This window comes from Neopsephotus bourkii, unplaced genomic scaffold (assembly GCF_033783945.1).
Source record: "Neopsephotus bourkii isolate Nb327-2 ecotype Australia unplaced genomic scaffold, CSIRO-AGI_Nbou_v1 NB_234, whole genome shotgun sequence".
Classification (NCBI taxonomy): domain Eukaryota; kingdom Metazoa; phylum Chordata; class Aves; order Psittaciformes; family Psittacidae; genus Neopsephotus; species Neopsephotus bourkii.
The window spans coordinates 5335638-5354394 of NW_026900744.1; the positions used below are offsets into that span (position 1 = coordinate 5335638).

An 18757-nucleotide genomic window follows, 5' to 3' on the forward strand; every position below is an offset into this window, starting at 1 on the left:
CTTTTTACCCATGTTTCCACCATAGAGTTGCTGGGCTGCCAGTTTTACACATGGGTAAGATGAAACGCATTCAAATGACTTGTTCAGGGTCGCATACTGAAGCATTAACAGTGTCACTGAACTCCCTCATAGCACTTCTTGCTTAAGAATATTTCCATGGAAGACCAGCTTCTCCAGCTCTAAAATGGGAATACTGAAACCAGCATTCACAGGTAATGAAACAAGAGGCTCCAGCTGGCCCAAAAGCAGACGTGATCATGCAGAAGTCTCAATTCCTACATCCCACACCTGAGCATTCAGATGCCCGGACTTAATGCATTTTTATTTGCACCAAGTCCATTGCAACACTCCCCAAGGAGCAAAGGTAAACCCTTGCTCCTCATCTGTAATGTCGGGGGAAATTTAGGTGCGGCACTGGTAGACACACACACCTCCCTGGGTGGAAGACTAGCAGCATTCAGCTACAACTTAGATTAAGTCCCTCTAGTAGCCTTCAGTATAAAGCCTGCATTTCAAACCAACTGGAATCCCTAATAATGAATGTCACAGCGACTACTGAAGTGTGAAATTAGTCACTTGGGGGCACTACAGAGCAGAAAACTAAGATGTTAAGGTTTGACTGATGTTCAGATTAATGTAAAGCTGAAATGAAGCTGTCAGCTGAAGGCAATCTTTAAAACTATGGACAAGTGTCACAGCATGCCAAGACAGCAGCTACCAGAAGAAATGTTTCAGGTACCTGATTCCAGTCTAGCACAGGAATTTGAGAGAAGGCAGTGGGGTAAAATCAGCAGTGAAAACAGGGCAGATCAGTGGTGCTATCAAAAATAGATCATTATATGTACAACACCATCACTCCTCCTCTTCCTGGCTTGCAAGTCATTCACGTTTCAATTAAGTACATTCCTTGCCCCATTAGGTGTTTCTAGAAGTTTGGGATTTCAGGCCAGTGCAATGTAATTTCCAACCTCTACGCAGATAATGAATTGTCAAAAGTATAAAGCAACTTGAATTGCCTACATGCAATGTAATAGTTTCTTCTTAGGCTTTAGACAAGACAATGTGGAGAAGAGCGGCACAACTATAAGAACTTGTGGTTACGTATCAATGAAGCAAAACAAGGAAAAACTGTCTTGTCAGTTATGGCAGAAGCTCTGATATCACTGCTGTATCACACATTGAAATCCAGAAACTGACTCAGAGAGGAGGTAGGCAATAAAAGGTTAGACAGGAATTTTAATTCACAGTTGATGAAAATTCTTTTCTTTGAGCCCAGAAGGGATGAGCAGGAGACAAAAGGAGACAAAAAGAGATCTTACAGCTGCAGAGTCACCTTTTAATTCTCCTCATTGTGTTTCTTCCCATCTTGTTATCTGACAATACGGCAGTATCTTTGAAGCCCAGCTGCATCATTCACCCTTTTCTAGTCGGACGGGCTAGCACTTTGAACTCTATTTCATCTCTCCTTTGTGAATCACTGTGATCTGATCAGGTCTCCCAGGTAACAAAAGCACATGACTTAGCCCAGGCTCATCTAAGGAGGCTACATCCTAATGTATTTTGCAGTTTCATTAACAAAACAGCTTTGTTTGCAGCATGAGTAGCAAAGCAGTTGAAAGAAACATCCTGTCAGCAGCAGGTGTGCTTGTCACTACTGCAGTCACACAGATCAGAGCTAAGCTTGTCCTTTGGTGTACAGACTCTTGATCCATAAACACAAAGATAATTTTGGTTGCAGGGATGGGGGGGTTTATATTTACGCACACATACTGAAGGAACATACAGTTAAGAGCATGGCCTTGAAGCTTTTGGAAGCTCCAGTATGACAAACAGCGAAAGCTGTAACCAGTATCTACCCTTGATATGAGACCGTTACTCACCACAGTCACTTATTTTTTCCAATTCAGATTAGTCACTGACATGCTCAAGTACTCAAAAATGCTCTATGAAAAACCCTGGAGAAAAACTTCCCCCAAAGAATTCCTATAGCCAGCAGCCACTGACTGACTAACAAATAATAACCTACAGGTAGACTAACTGCTTGCAGAGGCAAGGGTATGCTTGACAGCTTCCAAAACTGCAGAGACCTACTGTGTCTGTGCAGTGTATTGTATGACAGAGAAGGGATAAATCACTTCAGACTCATTATAGCACAGTCTGGTGGTCAGTGACACACAAAGGAACAGCAACAGCTTTCTGTGGCATAATCAGAAGCAGGACAGTAAGAAATGAGGAATGCTATGGAGACAGCAGACAACATGGCATTGACTTGGGTTTGGGGTGTTTTTTTTGCACTGAGAGGAAAGGAACAAGGTTAGTTCCCTTAATATAAAGGAAGACCAAGAGGACTTTAACACATACAAAGCTTTAGTTTCTCTAAAACCAGACTGCCAACTGATAGCAGATGAGGTAGAAAATTTCATGTGTCAAGCGTAAAACTACTGAGGCTAAAAGATGCTGCAGCTAATGGATGTGAACAGAAAAACAGAACAGCCTAAGCCAAGCTCCTTACATTGGAGGAAGGTCATTAAAACAGATTTTGAAAGGGGGGACAGCCACTGGAGGGAAATGGACAAATTACCCTCACATGACTTCTATGATGGGTATGGAGAACTAAAAGCATCCTCAGTCTTCTCCAATCTTAGAGGCTAATGGTATAAAGTAGATGGGGACAAATGGAACAAGGACTACTTCTGAAGGAATGCCACGGACCTTGGCCTGTTTGTACCTGAGAAGGACATATCAATAAGAGTTTGGGGAGACTGAAGTAAGATGGGACTCTGGCTTAAAGGCCCATGGACAGGTTTGTAATGAGAACTTCTTCAGTAGCCAAAATAGAGGAGGAAAGATTTCAAAAAGCTATCTTTTTTGTACCTAGCTTCTGAAAAATTCTTTCATCTTAGCTACCTTAAGAAGATGAAGTAAGTACATCTTCTACTTAACATACTTATGCATACTCCTTATGAGTAAGTAGTTCTGATGGGACAGTACAAGAAAGAAATATGCAAAAACCCCAAGCTGTGGCCAAATGCACATAATGAAAACTATGAGAAACACGAGAAATTTACCGTGATCATTGGCACAATGTAACGCCAGTTTTTATTCAGGCTTCTGATGTGGCTCATCTCTTCTTCTGTGAGGCTGAAATCGAACACCTGAGAACAAAAGCAAGAGGCTTTATACCACAGGTTACAATTAGTTTGTCTTACAGTCATAAACATGATGTTGCCATTAAAACTCATTTTATAACAAATACCAAACAGAGGCTTAAAATCTGAGGTGTTCATACACTTGCCAGCTCTAAGCCTACACTGATACTGCATAGCACTCTTCCAAAAAGATAAAAAGCAGTTGGACTGTTTCAAGTCAGTCCTGCCAATTGAATCAATGTTCTCTTCTCACACAGCACTTAACCTCAGTTAACTGCAGAATTTACTCGAGTTTCTGGAGATTTCTAGCAGCTTACTACATAGCAAGCTTTGTTTTAATGGGAGTAACAGTTATAGAAACCATTCCTAACAAGTGCGTAACCAGGCAATTTGTACGACTAAGGGCTGAAGAAAACATCACAAGAGGTGATTCAGAGACCTCCCTCAAGGTTATCTGAAGTCAGAGTTTCCACACAATTTCTAGAGTGAACTCTCTCTACTTCAGAGCAGAAGTGAACCACACTTACTTCTTCAGCATCATTAGCATGGCAGTTTGCTGCAGAAATAGTCAGCAACCCCCACTTACAGGGTAGAGCCACTATTACTCATCAGTAAGAACCACTGAATGTCATTGGAAGGCTCCCTTGTTGAACAGACTTGTACCTCAGATAAATTTCAGTAAAGATTTTCCACTCAGACTTATACAAAGTACATTCTTTACCTTTTGTAACAAGACTCTGCATGTGTACATGTGCACATGCTCACACACTTGCTTAAAACATATCAAGTTTGTCTTCCAGAAGTCTACCATCCTTTTCAACTCTATGCGTACATTGATGAACAAGTATAAACCAACTGCCTCGCTTGATGCTCTGCATGTAGTAGGACAGGATATTACTCACATGAAAAGGGCACTGCTGAAGCTCCTTTCCTTCATTTATACTTACCTGGAGATTCTGCTGAATGCGAGCAGGAGTGACGCTCTTGGGAATGGCAACCACTTTACGCTGCACTTGCCATCTGTTAAGGGGAGGAGAGAGCTTTTCTGTGTGTGCAGCCCAAAACCCACAATGTTTATTTTGGTTGAGTAACAACCTGTGTCAGCAGAGATGCCACTTATGTTTCTATGGGAAATAAAAATACCCAGAAGAGGGCTGGCATAGCACTGTATTCCCTTAGGAGTATGAGTATATGTAAGCTCAAGCAAGACAGTAGCCACTGAATTAACCAACAAGGGGAAGACATTCATGCCTTGAAAAAACAACCAGGTTTCAGGTGCTTTAAATAGAAGACCAAGAAACAATCACAAAAATGTACTTCAGCATTTTATGCAAGTTCCAACACAACCACCAAGGAACCAGAAGAAAACCCAGATCCCTCAAGTGCTTGTCTAGTGGCTCAAGCACAAACACTTGAACTTGTTCAGCTGGCAGGGTAACTTGCTGCTGCCCAAGACTCTGAAATTAATAGATACAAAGCCAGACAAACGAAACAAAAAGTGAGGATAGATCCCAATTATATTTTACAAGGTGCTGATCACATTCTGGATATTCAACCATCTTGTTTCCCAGTATCCAATGGTTCTGCTGCGCAAAGAAGGTCCCTTCCTTAGCCCCTCTTCCCGAGAGCCTACCTGAATGCAGCAACAAGCACTCAAGGGTTTAGCAGCTGGCCACATGCACATTCAGTAGGTGGCCCTCAATCCTGGCTCACTGCTGCAGTTATGCTACAGCTATTTCAGTGGAAATGGGTGAACTGTCCCAGGCATGCATCCAGGCCCTGAACAGACCCTTCTGATCTAGTCCATCCACCTGCCCTAAGGCAGAGCCAACTCTACCAACTCTGCCAAACAAGCACCGAATGGGGTTTGCTTTTGGCACTCCCTGTGATTTTAACTCCCCACCAATGCAGAAGAACACACACTTTAGGTAGATTCCTTCTAATGTGAGTGTTTTGCTTCATTTAAGGTCAGGTCCCAAACACCACCCTGACAGTTGTCCTGTACCTGAGGATGATCTGTGCAGGTGACTTGCTGTACTTTTCTGCCAGCTTTTTGATCCCAGGTTCTTCTAAAAGCACAGGCTCATCTGGGTGTTTCCACATGCGATCTGGAGAACCAAGGGGGCTGTAGGCAGTGACAACCAGTCCTCGCTTCTGGCAGTGAGCTATCAGCTCATTCTGAGCTAGGTAAGGATGGCATTCTACCTGTTAAAATGACCCACAATGAGTGGCTAGAGAACAGATAGCAACACAAAACTCTACACAAATAGGAAGTCAAAGAAGTCAAGAGCACAGCAGAACCAAACACATCACAGGAGGTCATTCCAGATTCTAAAAAACCTGATAAGGATAAGGTTTAAGTTAAGTAAGGTATCCTTATGAGGATAACTTACTACCAGAACGAAAAAGTGTCTGGTAGGCTGCAATTACAGGAAGAAGAACAGATTACCAGAATTTAGAGTGCTGGATTTTCCCTATGTACCAAACAGCATCCAGCAAGCAAGCAAACTCTCTATAAGAAGTGATTCAAGTTACTCTCTCACAATGCTTCTTTCTTATAGCCTGAATTGTCCCTCACAGGGAAGACTAACTCTTCTCACAGACCTGCTTGACTAAGCAGATATAAATGACCACAGAATGTGGACACAGGTCTCCTCCCCAACAAACTTATCTTCCTGGAATGATAGGCTCTGTGTGCCTAGTCCTGCAGAGCTGGCTATATTCTTCCCTGTACATAAGAAGCTGAACACCTTGTGCTAAACACACAGCATTGGTTTGAAGATTCTTCACATATGGACAAACAGAAAAGGTATTTGTCCTCTTCTTTATTTAACTTACCTGGAGCACAGCTGGTTTGACAGTAGCCACACTTAGTATATCATCAATCTGACGGCTGTTGAAGTTTGACAGCCCAATGGCTTTCACAAGACCTTTTACTACCAGCTTCTCCATAGCCTTCCAGGTATCCTTGTAATCAGTGTAATCATAGCGCATTGTGTTATCAGGATTCTTTGGGAAGAGATTGTCCCCTCGTCTACAGTAGCAAAGGTAAAGTGTAAGTACATTCACCACATTTATATTTATAGTTCTTCACTGAAAGAAACCTTCCTGTATTCTTAAAAGCTTTACATAGTTTAAAGGGTGGAGTACATACTAAGCATATTGTCTGTTCAATGCATGAATTATGCTGACTTCACCTATAAAAGGTTATTTCATATACAGTCTTTCCTATGTCAACTTGTTATACAGTACTTTGACCTACTTACCTATATAGTAGTGACTACACAGGTAACTGATAAGCCACCATGTACATGCAGCAGCTCTTTGCACACTTTGATCCTAGCAAAACAGCTAGATTTAGAGAGCACCAACTCAGAGGGTAGCTTTGGTTTCTCACCTAGAGAGGATGATTCTTTATAGTCTGTTTGGAGCCGCTACAAAAGTGATCTTGGTTTAAGAGCTGTCTAGAAGAGACTGTATTCAAAGCACACTGGCCTCCCACTCCCTCTGGACTCCATAGCAGTGACAGTACTTGGTAAAAGCACAGATTCTCACAGAAATCTTAACACATACATGTTGCTTATAGGCTGGGTGTGTTCCCAGTTAGTCATACCAACCCATTCAAAAAACACGGTAAAGTAAAACACAAACCCCACACAACGAACCTGCTTCTGCCAAGTGACACCACCACACTGCCAAAGGGCTATGACTGGCCGCTGAGCAGTCCACACGCGAAGGGGTAAACATAATCCCACTGGCAGTATGCTTCTTGTACCCAGTGCAGGACTCTGCTAGCTCAGATCTAAGAGGCTGCCTTACACTGCCCAGCTAAGCAGTGACATGGTGTGAGAAATGGGAGCTGGGGATAAGGGGAGATGGTTCTTCTTCATAGCATTGATAAATCCAGAACCAAAAATAACTCTGAAAGCCTTATGAGCTCCCAACTCAGAAAAGCAGCCTAATGTGTCAACAGTAGTACACAAAGTCAGAGATTAAGTTTCAAGACCTAGAGGCCCTCTGATTTCCAGATGGAAGTCTATTTCTAATTAAGTAACATTCGTTTGCTCAGCTTCCCACAGCAACAAGCATTATACATAACCACACATTGCAATAGCTGAGGCAGAGGTAATAGAAAACTGGAGAGTGAACAGTTCCCAGTGAGAAAACATGAAACTGCTTTATTAGAATGGCAGTTTTGTCAGCAGTTTCCACAGCATCAAGTTAATTTAAATATTAGTAATACTTAAACGTATGTCAATATTTGTGTTACCTGTGATTATCAAAGCAGTGTTTAATGTTGGGGTGTTTTTTTTCCAATCAACTGGGAAACAAACCTGTTTCATAACAGGGGAATTTTTAACAGTTCTTCCTCTAAACCAGCTCTAGTTGGCCACACTTCCTCATTCTGTTAGGCTGAGGAATACGTTTATACTTCAAGCATCTTTCCTCTAATCATTAGTGTTGTATGCTTTGTAAAATTCAGTTCGTATCACTAGAAGCGGCCAACAAGTTCTCTATTTGCAGAATAGACAGAAGCCCCTTAAACTGACAGGGGCTTGTCTCCATGCAAGCATCTGGTCAGGAGATTTATCCTCCCCCTTCCATTTTACTGATTGTAAGGGGAGGTGGGGAGGACCTCAACGGCTTCCACATCTGCAAGAAAATAAAGCAAGGAACTCTGGTTCTGATGGGGCTGTAGGATAAGTGCATTTAGCACTTAACTGGAAGACTTCCTCATCTCTCATTTCCTCAAATCACAGAATTACTGCAATTAAAATGTCATAAGAAGTAATTTTCATTTCCTCATACAGATGTCACCATGACACTGCATGCTTGGCCACTCCAGTACAGTTAATAACTATTAGTGAGAAGTATGGCCTTTCAAAAGGCTTAATTCTCATTTTACAGATAAGTAAAGGCAAGGCACAAAGCAGTTTTGTTATTTCCTCAAGGTTACCCTGTAGGTCAATGGCAGAACCAAGAAGAGCTGCCACACTTCCCCAGTGCCTGGATGAAGGCACCAGGCTATTTAAACTTCTAATATATTTAAAACTCCTCACAGCAAATCAAATTCTCAGCTAGTATAAGATGGCAACCTTCAGTGCAGAAGCTTGTCACATACAGCTTTATTACTTTTTCCCAGTTAGACTAGTTTCAGTTACCTACCTTTGTCACTCATGCCAAACTGTAAGAAGTTTAGGAACCCTAATTTCATCACCTAGCTGTTCTCACTAGTGAAATATTTAAGTAATTGCTTATGGATTTTAAATGAAGATTTAATACTCATAATTGCTAAATAATAAGATCACCCCTTTTCTATTTACAATACTTCTGCACAAAACAAGAAGTTTTGCCTCCTGTAATATATGCTTACAGTCAAGCTACAAATCTGACCTAAACAAATCTAAACTCTACAAATCTAAACTAACTCCCACCAAACTGAAATTCAGAGAATGAAAACTGAACAGCTGTTTCTGTGAACACATGGACCAAATATGAATCAGTGTATAGGTAACGGGTAGAAAGCTGTGTCTATGTGACAGTCCATAGAACTGCACTATTTAGCCACACTACAAAAGAACGTCCTGCAGGCAGTATACTCAGGAAGAAAATCACAGCTCACAAAGAAGGTCCTGAGGATATAACACCAGCCACTTATGTAAAACTGGGGCTTCTGCAATCTGTGCCCTTTCCACACAGAACTTACTCAAAGGCATGAGGCCAATGCATGAGGTACAGGTCCAAGTAATTCAATTTCAAATCTTCAAGTGTTTTCCTTAGTGCTGGCTCTACGTCTTCTGGGTGGTGCTTGGTATTCCAGAGCTTTGATGTTACAAACAGGTCCTCCCTTTTAATAACCTTTAAGAAAGGGAGGAGAGCATAATTTACTGGAACGAGTTCAGGAAGAGAATTGCAGCAATTCCCCACTACCTTTAAAACCAAAGAGAACAATTTAAGTTGTAATAAAAAAGGTAACACATGGAACCCACAAATTAAACCTTTCAAAATACACTAGGTAGCGAAAAGCAAGAGAAACACACACACTGGCAAGTCCTAAAGTATACCAGATAGTTCACAAGCTATTGTAAGTTCTGAAATACAAAACAATCCTCTCCACACACACTTCCCAAACTTCCCAATTCAAGGCTAAAAGCCACTATTAAGTGTTGCATGGCCAAATTCTGTTTATTCCTATGTGAATTTTGTAATTTCTAACAATTCACATTTTCTAGGCACAACCAGCTAACTTACTACACTCATCACATGTTATAAACCAGGAATGCTTCTCATGGGAAGGGCATGGGAAAATAAAGAGAAGAAGCTTCCCCAAACCTTTGCACTTCAGTTTCTAGGTTCTGGAAGAAATGCACTGAGTGCCTGAACCCTGTATTGGAAGGGTATGACACACAAATTAAACAAATAGGGAGTTGCTTAACCAAGAGGTATAAAATGCTAAAGGAAGATCATGTTTGGCAAGCTGAGGCACAGCACAGCATCAGAGGGTACTTCTCACTCTCTTGTGTGACCAAATATCACTCAAGTCTATACTTTTTAGAAGATGGAATAATTAATTCCCTGTTTATCTCCAACCATTGTTATTTCTGTTTCACATGTGGCTGTGTTCAAAGAGAAAGATGTTTTACAAATTCTAGTTTTAAGTTAGCTAGCTAATATGAATTGAGTAAGAGTCTCCTATGCTTCTCTGTGTTAGTTACCATATCTTGTAGGAAGGAATCCCTGGAGCAAGCTGAAAGCAGCCTCTCTTAAGCTAATCACATAACAAAGAAATCGCCCTAAAGCCAAGGCAAGAACAGCAGGAAAGCAGGAACATAACAACTTTCCTTCCATGAGCTCTGAGGCTGTACAGGCAATCCTTCTGGCCCCTTAGGCTAACAAAAGGGCAAGAGGATGAATTTAAGATTCCACCCGAGGTCACCCATAGGAATGCCTGCCACATTACCTTATATTTAGGTCACAGACTCTCAGATGCAGGCCCTAGAGCCACAGTTATCAAACCTTCAAATGCAATCACTCTTTAAAACAAACTACATACTTACTTAGTATTACTTTGTCCATAACCAAAAAGCCCCACAGTCACCAAATTTGCTATGGCTACAGACCATGCTATCCCAGAGCAGCAAAACAGAGTAACTTCCCTATAAATCACTGCAAATATTTTACATTATAGCTACTGATTCTTGGTACCTCTGACTTCTGAACAGCCAAACTGGGATACTTTGAAAGGGGGAAAAGGGGTGGGCAGGGAATTTTTTAAAAAAAGGGCATTTTCTTTAGCTCTGTGAAGATATTCCTGAAAATCTTTCCTCCTCCTGACAGCCAGGATGGGTATAAGAGGAGAGAAAGCCCTCTCATGCCTGCTCCTGATTAGTAACACACATCTGGGATAGACCAGGAGGAAAAGCCACAGATATTAACTTTACAGTCTACTTTCAGGTCACTGTTGTAAATATTGATACAATACCCAAGCAGTGTGGTGACTCTTGTGTTTTTACCTTACTGGCCCCAAGGCACTCCTGGAAAGCCTCACCAATCTCTGTTTCATTGCTGTAAGCTGCTGCACAATCGATATGGCGATAGCCCACACTTAGGGCATATTTCACTGCTTCTTTCACCTGTAATCAGAAACAGATAACCCAATGTGATCACTGGAAAGGGACACATCACTGGGGGAGAAAGGAATCAAAAATTAGGGACTTAGTGATGAACAGCCCCAAAGTACATAAGGTGATGAGACTCAAAGAGTAGGATATGGTCCTCTATGGCACAGGAGTGAGAGCTAACTGCTAGCAGACAAGAGTAACAATACAGGACACGCACACAGGCCAAGCATGCAAGAACTCACCAAATAGAATAGAGATTAATTATTAACTATACTTCTTACTTTTCTTAAATGTAAAATGAGCTTTAAGAAGCAGTTTTTAAATAAATGATGACATAGGAAGACAAAATTTCCTAACCCAACAGATGAGGATTCATCTATTAATTATCTCCTATTATATCTCCTCTCTCCCAGTAGAGAGCCTGCTTTCTAACTCCAGAATTGCCAGAATTCGGGGTTGGTTCAACTGCTCACACCTAAATTCCCAAGATAATGATACTTTATGGTGCATTTTTTCTTCAGGTCTCATTTGCACTGACTGCTCAACAATGAAGTCATTATATTGTTGTGTATTAATTCATGGCCTGCAGGGGATCTCCTGATGATGCTGACAACTCTGCAGTTTGCTTTCCACATTGCTGACATAGATGTTACCAACAGCAACGCTTCCCTTGCTACCTATTATTATGCATAAGCCAGAATGGTTGGGAACCAAGGCACCATACTGCCAATCTTTTTGCTTTTTAAAGTTCTAATGAAGCCCAAGCACAAAACATCTTCACGTGCAGATCTCAGCCATAAAGCAGGTCTAGAAACCAAAGAACGAAACACAGAACGGCATCTTTTTGAGGACTCACAAGTAGCTTCTGAATAAAAATTTCTAATAACCAACTGCACAAGAACCAAGAATTACTACAGATTCCACTGCAGGCATCATTTGCCATTAGGCTGATGAGCATTAAGTAAAATCTTAATGTCATTTCATTTGACTTCCAGTGGAAAGTAAGCACACACTCTTTTGCATCTATCTGTCCACAGTGCTGCAGTAAGAGTACATCTTACCTGTCCAGGGATTCCTATACACTGCTCTTCACTGACTTGTCTTTCAAGACTGTGAGATTATAAATTACTCTGTGTATTAAGCTTGATGCAATAGGGCCCCAAAACATTTACAGAGATTACATCTCTGTCATCAAGAGATTAAAAAAACATGTTCACAAAGGCTAGAGAGAGATTGATTTCTTTCAGTTTAATCAAAGTAGCAGCATTTTCAATCTTAAAGCTAACAAAACTAGTAACAGCAAGTAAAGACACGTAGAGTCCTGCTTTCAGAGGCTACAGAAAGACAAGGGGGAATCAAATGGGAAAAAGACCTCTCTTTCTCTGGTGGATTTCATTTGTTTTCTTGTCAAGAGCAGCAGTAAAGGCAGACAGGATATTCCGACTGCATTCTTTGGCATTTTGAGAGGAAAAAAAATCAGACCAGTTTCCCTTAGTCAGGATCACAAAGCACTTCTACTACAGCAGTGAAGTAAACTCTTCCTTCCCCCAGCAGGATGGTATTTACAACCCTTGACAAAGACATTCCTAAGGTCCTACACAATCAATATCATGGTAATTCTGAAATCACTTGAGACATACTAAAAGGCTTTTAAGATTTGATATCTACCCTTCAAAAAGTTGAGAGTCCTGGAGCTGAAGCAGAAAGGAAAACCAGCAGTGTTCTTGGCCTGTATTAGTCCCTCATTTCTTCTATTGGATAACAAGGGGGCTTGTTCCAAATAGGCACAAAATTTGCCATAAAATTCAAGAACCACTTGCAGAAAGCAAGCGATAATGCACTCCAAACATATCCCTGCAAAGCAATAAGCAGGAGGCTCCATTTCTGTATCAGCATGTTTTGATAAATTTCCAGCACTGAAAACTGGGACTGGTTATTTAAATAAGGCTTGGATTTGGGCTAAATCTGTATTTGCATAAACTACTTTCAGCCTGCTAAGACATTCCAATGTGAACCAAGAGCTCCACACAAAAGGCAAACAATCAAGAGAAAACATGCAAAAAAGGCATTTCTTGGGGGGTGGGAATAACAGATAGATGTAAACTTAAGAACTTAAACAGAAAGTTCTGTAATTCTGAGATTCTGTTCAGCCAGGGACATGCATTTCCTGGGACACAGAGGGGAAAAAACCCCAAAGACAACAGAAGCAGTTAGAGATTCACATGCCTCTGGATATTTGTGTTGTGAAGTAACAACAGTCAAAGGATCCCTCAAATTTTCCATTATTCTTTAGTTTAGCCTGTCAAAACTGCTATGGAAGGAACAATCACCAAGTTCATTTGCCACTAGGCAAGTTGAATCACACAGCTTAAATGTGACTCACCAATGTAGCATCACAGAGCTACAGAAAGTAGGTCTGAAAGGATCTTGAGACATCACAAAGTCTACCCTCATGCCCCGCAGCGGGGCCATCTAAACCACTCCTACACACATTTGTCACAACCCTTCTTGTAAGTGACAGGCAGTCTATTCTAATGCTTAGGTATCTTTTTTCAAGGCCAGGTTGGACACAGCCTTGGGTGGCATGGTTTAGTGTGAGGTGTCCCTGCCCATGGCAGGGGGGTTGGAACTACATGATCTTAAGGTCCTTTCCAACCCAAACTATTCTATGATTCTAGGATCTCTATGTTCAACACATTTCAGGTGTCTAACCAACAGCCATGTGGTACTCCTTACAGACATGAAATCCACAGCTTCCCCTTTGTGAGGGTTTTTTGTGCCTTTTGAAAGAGCCAACATGCATCTCTCAAACCTCTCTGCACCATGTAACTGTAGGTGCTTCCGTCTCTCATCACAACTCACCGCTCCCAAACCTTGCATCATTGCTGCTGCTGTCTCATCAGCTGGCTCATACTTCAAGTGGTTTGCCCCAAAACAGGCACACTGTTGTAGCTGAAGTCTTATTCTCCTTCATAGTATAGTAAAGCCCTAGGAACTACATTCCCATTTATAGAGGCAAGGGATTTGGCCTTTCTACCCACCCTCTTTTCATTCTGAAGATGGAGGAACACGGATTGCTAACAATCAGTGGCAGATTCAGAAACTGAGTCTGTAAGTCCCAATCCATTATACTGCCCATGCCTAGATTTCCAGTTCTTCAATGTGCCCATCACAAGGTGAAAAACTGACAAGCCAGCTTTATGCTTCCAAGCAGCATAGAGTTTAAGTGACTAGGAAGCCTCTTCTGCATTGCCTCAACCCATTAGAAAGAGGCCTTCCCTCTCACAGTCCTAGTCAGTAATACTTGGAAAGAAAAGGCTGAGTCTCCCGCACTTCCTGAAAAGTTACCACATTTTAGCAGTCCTATCTGCTCACAGGAAACAGGAAAAAAGGAATAGATCATGGGTTCACATCATATTCAGATGCAATGACCAGTAAGTGTTGCTAAATCACAGTTTGTCCATACTGCACTAAAATTTGCTGAAAAAGAACTCAGATCACCACATAAGTAATGCCAACTTCAGAGCTGATGTTCCATAAAATACTTTTTTGCCTCCAATCCTTCATATATTGAATCCCTCTCAATCCTTACCAGCAGCAGTGAATTTTTGTGCATGTAACTAGGATTCTCTAACAAACTTCCAAGAACTAAACAGCCTCCTCCATAGCTGCAATCCTGTCACAAGATACCCAGTCTGGTTTGCTGAGCCACACATTTCCTCTCCAGCTTTCCTGAGGTTTCACACCGAAATACAACTTCTCAAAGCCCAGTTTCGCTTTCCCCCACAGAACCAGCCCCTGCCACAGCAGGTCAGGCTGTTCATCAGGTGGGGATCAGTCTTCCAGATTGAAAGCATGGCCCACTTGAGAGAAGAGAACAAAGCATTAAAGGATTACAGATAATCAAGCCCTAATATTAAAACAAAACATGCTACTGATATTCTTGATGCTCCTGTCTGAATGGACATCTCTTTCAACTCATTCCTGCTGCCAGTTCACAAGCTTCTGTATTGTGTTCCCTTCCCATTCAATAGCCCTTCATCATGTCCCCATAGTAACACATAAAACAAATTTCTCTTTCAGCACTTGCTCATGTAATACAGAAAACATTGTATTATCCTACAGTCTTCCAATGTAGATTAGATTCAATAATTCACTCTCCATATTCTTACCTAGAAAACTAGGGCTGTAATGACACCTTTGTACTGGACTTCTAAGATCTAGCTACAAGGTTAAAGCTTGTTTACTATCAGGAATTACTCAAGAGAGTAAAGTCAAGACTGAAAAGCAGTTTGACACGAAAAACAATTACAAACTGCAAAATATTTACCTGAAATAATTCAAAGGCCATCCATTTCCACTCCTGCTTCTAATGCAGGCCTTGCACAAAAAGATTTTCATAAATAGCCTCTACTTGGGAAGCAGATTAAATACAGTCAATAAGCGTTCAGCTTCTCTAGGCTTTTGTCTTAGTCTTAAATTCATAATGACAATTATTCTCCCTGAACTACATCATGCTCTTTTAAGGGTAAAATTGTATGCTTCCGAGTTTTCAAGAGTTATAAACAGTTTATTTATTCCAGAGGAATATCAGCAGCTCCTGAAATTCCATTTTCACTGTGGGTTCCAGATTTTGCCTTCAATACATTCTAGGAATGTCTTTGAAGATAGCAGATGTTCCAAAGAAGCGATTCCCAATGGCTTCCTCAGGACTCCAGAGAAGATGGCTGGGTTCAGCTGCTGAAGCACTGCTTACTACGGCAAAATCCATCTGGATTCAGTTTAAATTATGCACGAGCAGGGTTATCCCTGGTTCTTTTATAAGGCCACACTTTCCTCAGAAAAGTTTGTGCAAAAAATAAACAATGCATTCAGATTGTGTTTGTTTCAGGCATTGTTTTTAGACAACACGCATTTAACTGCCTTGAGTGCACAGAAATTCATTCTTTCAGTTGCTGCACATCAATAAACTTAATTTGGCTGTCAGCAGATGTTTTAAGTGACAGAGCTGAACACTCATTGTTCAGCTCTCGTCCTCATTTAAGAGGTTGACTGAGCTCTCACACCAACTTAGTTTCCACATTAGCTGGGCTTCTGTTCCCAATACATTCACTGTCCACTTGTTTGAACAGGGAGACCAACTGAAAAGATTTGATTTTCACAGCTTCTTTCCTCACGTTTTCCTCCAGCTGGTACAAGAGAATAGCTCAACATCTTGAGAAGCCTTTTAAATTTCCCTCTCAGTCACAAACACAATGTCATTCAGTCTACTCAAAAAACCATCATGAAGTTAATGCAAAACTATGCAGCATTTACTGTGCAGACATAATCCAGAAGGCATTATAGACAACAATACCAGCTAAGAATTCCACCAAGCAAAGGACGTTGCCTTTCACAGCAAACGTGTGCAATCTCTTCCCCCAAGAATTTATCTTTTAACTAAATGAAACAAAGAGGAAAAGACAGACAAGGAGAAGAATTACAACAGGAGGCACAGTCCGTAGCACACAAACATTCCCACAGTTTGTAGTAACACACAGAATTGTTTCCCAGCGTGGTGTTTGCCAATTCATTGCATTAGAAGCAGAATGAATGTCTGACAACGCATTAGTCATCTTAGTCTAAAAGCAGGATGACCCAAGCAAATTCTGTTTTTCTGCTAAACACAGGCTGACTACTGGAGCAGGACTTATTACAAAACCAACTGGAGTTCTTGCCTCCCAAAATAACACTTTCAGCTCAGTCACCAGCCCAAGACAGAGGAATGTCTGGTCAAACTGGCAGCCTGAGGATTTCCCAGTGGAAATCTGTATTATAGCTACATATTATAGCTACAGCACTGTTCCTGCCTCACCCCACTCATTGGTCTCTTTCTCGATTCATCTCCCAAAGCAGCATTGCCTGAGGCCTACGTTAACAATCTGCTGCTGCTGCTTTTGTGCCTTAAGTCATGCAAATACATACATCCCATTGATTTCAGTGTGCCTAAGACTAAAACAATTCAATCAAAGGATCCAGACAGCAAATCTAGGATCTTCACAAAAGGTGCACAAGCCACAAATACTAGTTGAGAGCACAATATCGCATCGTTCTTTGCTTACTTGGCCACGCTCACTTTTCCAAGTTCCCAGTCCTATGAGAGGCATCTTCTGCCCAGTGTGGAGTGCAATGAAGTCGCATGCTGCAGACATTTTTGCCTGAAGAAGAACAAGCAAATTCAGTAAATTGCACCAGTTTACCTTTTCTATGTAAAAAATAGAGATCTGATATAAGAAATAGATTATAAAGATGAAGTAGGTTCTTCACAGTCTTTACCAGTATAAAGGAGACTAACAGTTATCCTGGAGAGACAGAAAAGGAACCCTTGAGCCTAGACTTCTCTCTCATGCTTCGAACTGTGATATTGAAGCATCTTCCCTGTGAAATTCAACAGGAGTCTAACATGATATTCCACTCCCTGTTGCTGGCTTTATAGCTACCACAAACTGCAATCTCCTAAGAGTGTCAAAGCTTTTTATCAAAAAAGGAAGCTTTCACAGTGTGTCCCAACATCCAGACAGTCCACGTTTCTGGTCAAACTGCTAAAATGAAACCACATTCAGGATGAGGTCCAAAGCGGGCTAGCTGATTTCAGCAGAAATTGAGGAAGTTACTTCCCAAGTTCAGCTGTGTGCAAACTCATCATGCTATTAGTTTTAAAACAATAAAACCAAACCAACCAAACAACCCAGGAGTGGAAGCATGCAACACTGGCTGAACAGCTGACTATGTAAGAAGAACAAGTATTTTCAAAGCAGGGCATTCACACAGCATACCATGCCAAAATGGCTCTGCCTTCTCCATGTTGTTAAAATCTTCATCAGCCGATGGATGTGTTCACACATAAAGTTTGTATTTTCAATTTCCTGTTTAGCTTCTCAAGCCACATCTCTATAGATTTACAGCAGGCATCAAACACCACACTTGGTTTACAGAGACACCTAACAAAGTAGTTGGAGTGATCCTGACCTGAAGGCCATTGTACATCAAGGAGCTGGTGATCCAGGTTAACAGTTAACCCAAGCAGGTCCAGGCCTCCCTTGTGCTGTGATTCACATACAGCCTGGCCTTCAAGCCTGCATTCTAGGATACGCTCAGCAGCTGTAACAGATGAGCCTGCAGGCAGCTTGGTACCTGTGATTACACCACGCATGTGTCCTTACCTTCATCTAAAAAGACAGGACAGTCTCATGCAAGCATCATTTGTTTGACAGAAGAAATGATGAACAGAGTTGTTTTCCTGTAAGAAAATCCCTAATAGCTCAAGTGACCAAAACAGGGTAACCCCTTCTACAGAGAGGGCCTGTAGAGCACATTGTACATGAATCACAGGAGACCTGTTCAACGCTGCATAACTTGGAGCTCCCAGCTCCTGAAGATTAACCCTAACCCTATCCTCTTTCTTTACAGGGTTAGCTCTAACAAAGAGCATTTGATATGATACTTCAGAAAGTCTGAGTGATTTTATTATCAGAATTGCAATGGACCAGCACCTTCTGGTGCAAAACGGCAGTTAAAGACAAAAATAACTGCTCTGGATTTGCATTGAGATGTATTAAGTCTAGATATGGGTGCTGAAGGCAATCAGCACCTGATGAAACAAACTTTGAGTGTACATCTAATTTCTGGGATATTTTGGAAGTCCATGAAGATAAAAATGACAACAACAACAGCGTTCTTCCCTTCTATTCTGAGTTTCACAGCCATTTTGTAGCCAGCAAACAGGTGCTTTTTACCTGAATTTAGTTGTTTAAAGGTACCTGCGTATATCATGCAATACAACTGTAGACTTAAAAGACTTTCTGATTCACACTGGCCTATAACCCTAACAGATAAGACAGAACCATATGCTTCACACAACCATGTTACACAATCATCTTAATGCAACAGTTTGCCCCAGAAGACAAGGTACACGTTTAATCAATAACTAGCATCAGCACATTTTCC

The 18757-nt window shown here is 41.3% G+C and overlaps 1 protein-coding gene across 4 annotated transcripts in view; it reads right to left on the minus strand.

The window, feature by feature from the left end:
- AKR1A1 (aldo-keto reductase family 1 member A1) overlaps positions 1-18757 on the minus strand; it is a 455840-nt gene that overhangs the window by 1068 nt on the left and 436015 nt on the right. The window contains exons 1-8 of one of the 4 annotated variants that reach the window (XM_061344977.1): positions 17780-17917; positions 16873-16968; positions 10664-10783; positions 8857-9008; positions 5988-6183; positions 5155-5354; positions 4097-4169; positions 3069-3155 (exon numbers count right to left, since the gene is read on the minus strand). In XM_061344977.1, the coding sequence (XP_061200961.1) occupies positions 3069-3155; positions 4097-4169; positions 5155-5354; positions 5988-6183; positions 8857-9008; positions 10664-10783; positions 16873-16968; positions 17780-17797 (942 nt within the window). In that variant the 5' untranslated portion in view covers positions 17798-17917. Of the gene's footprint in view, positions 1-3068; positions 3156-4096; positions 4170-5154; positions 5355-5987; positions 6184-8856; positions 9009-10663; positions 10784-16872; positions 16971-17779; positions 17918-18757 lie in introns of those variants that run through there. The other 3 variants (XM_061344981.1, XM_061344979.1, XM_061344978.1) reach the window with 3 other exon arrangements.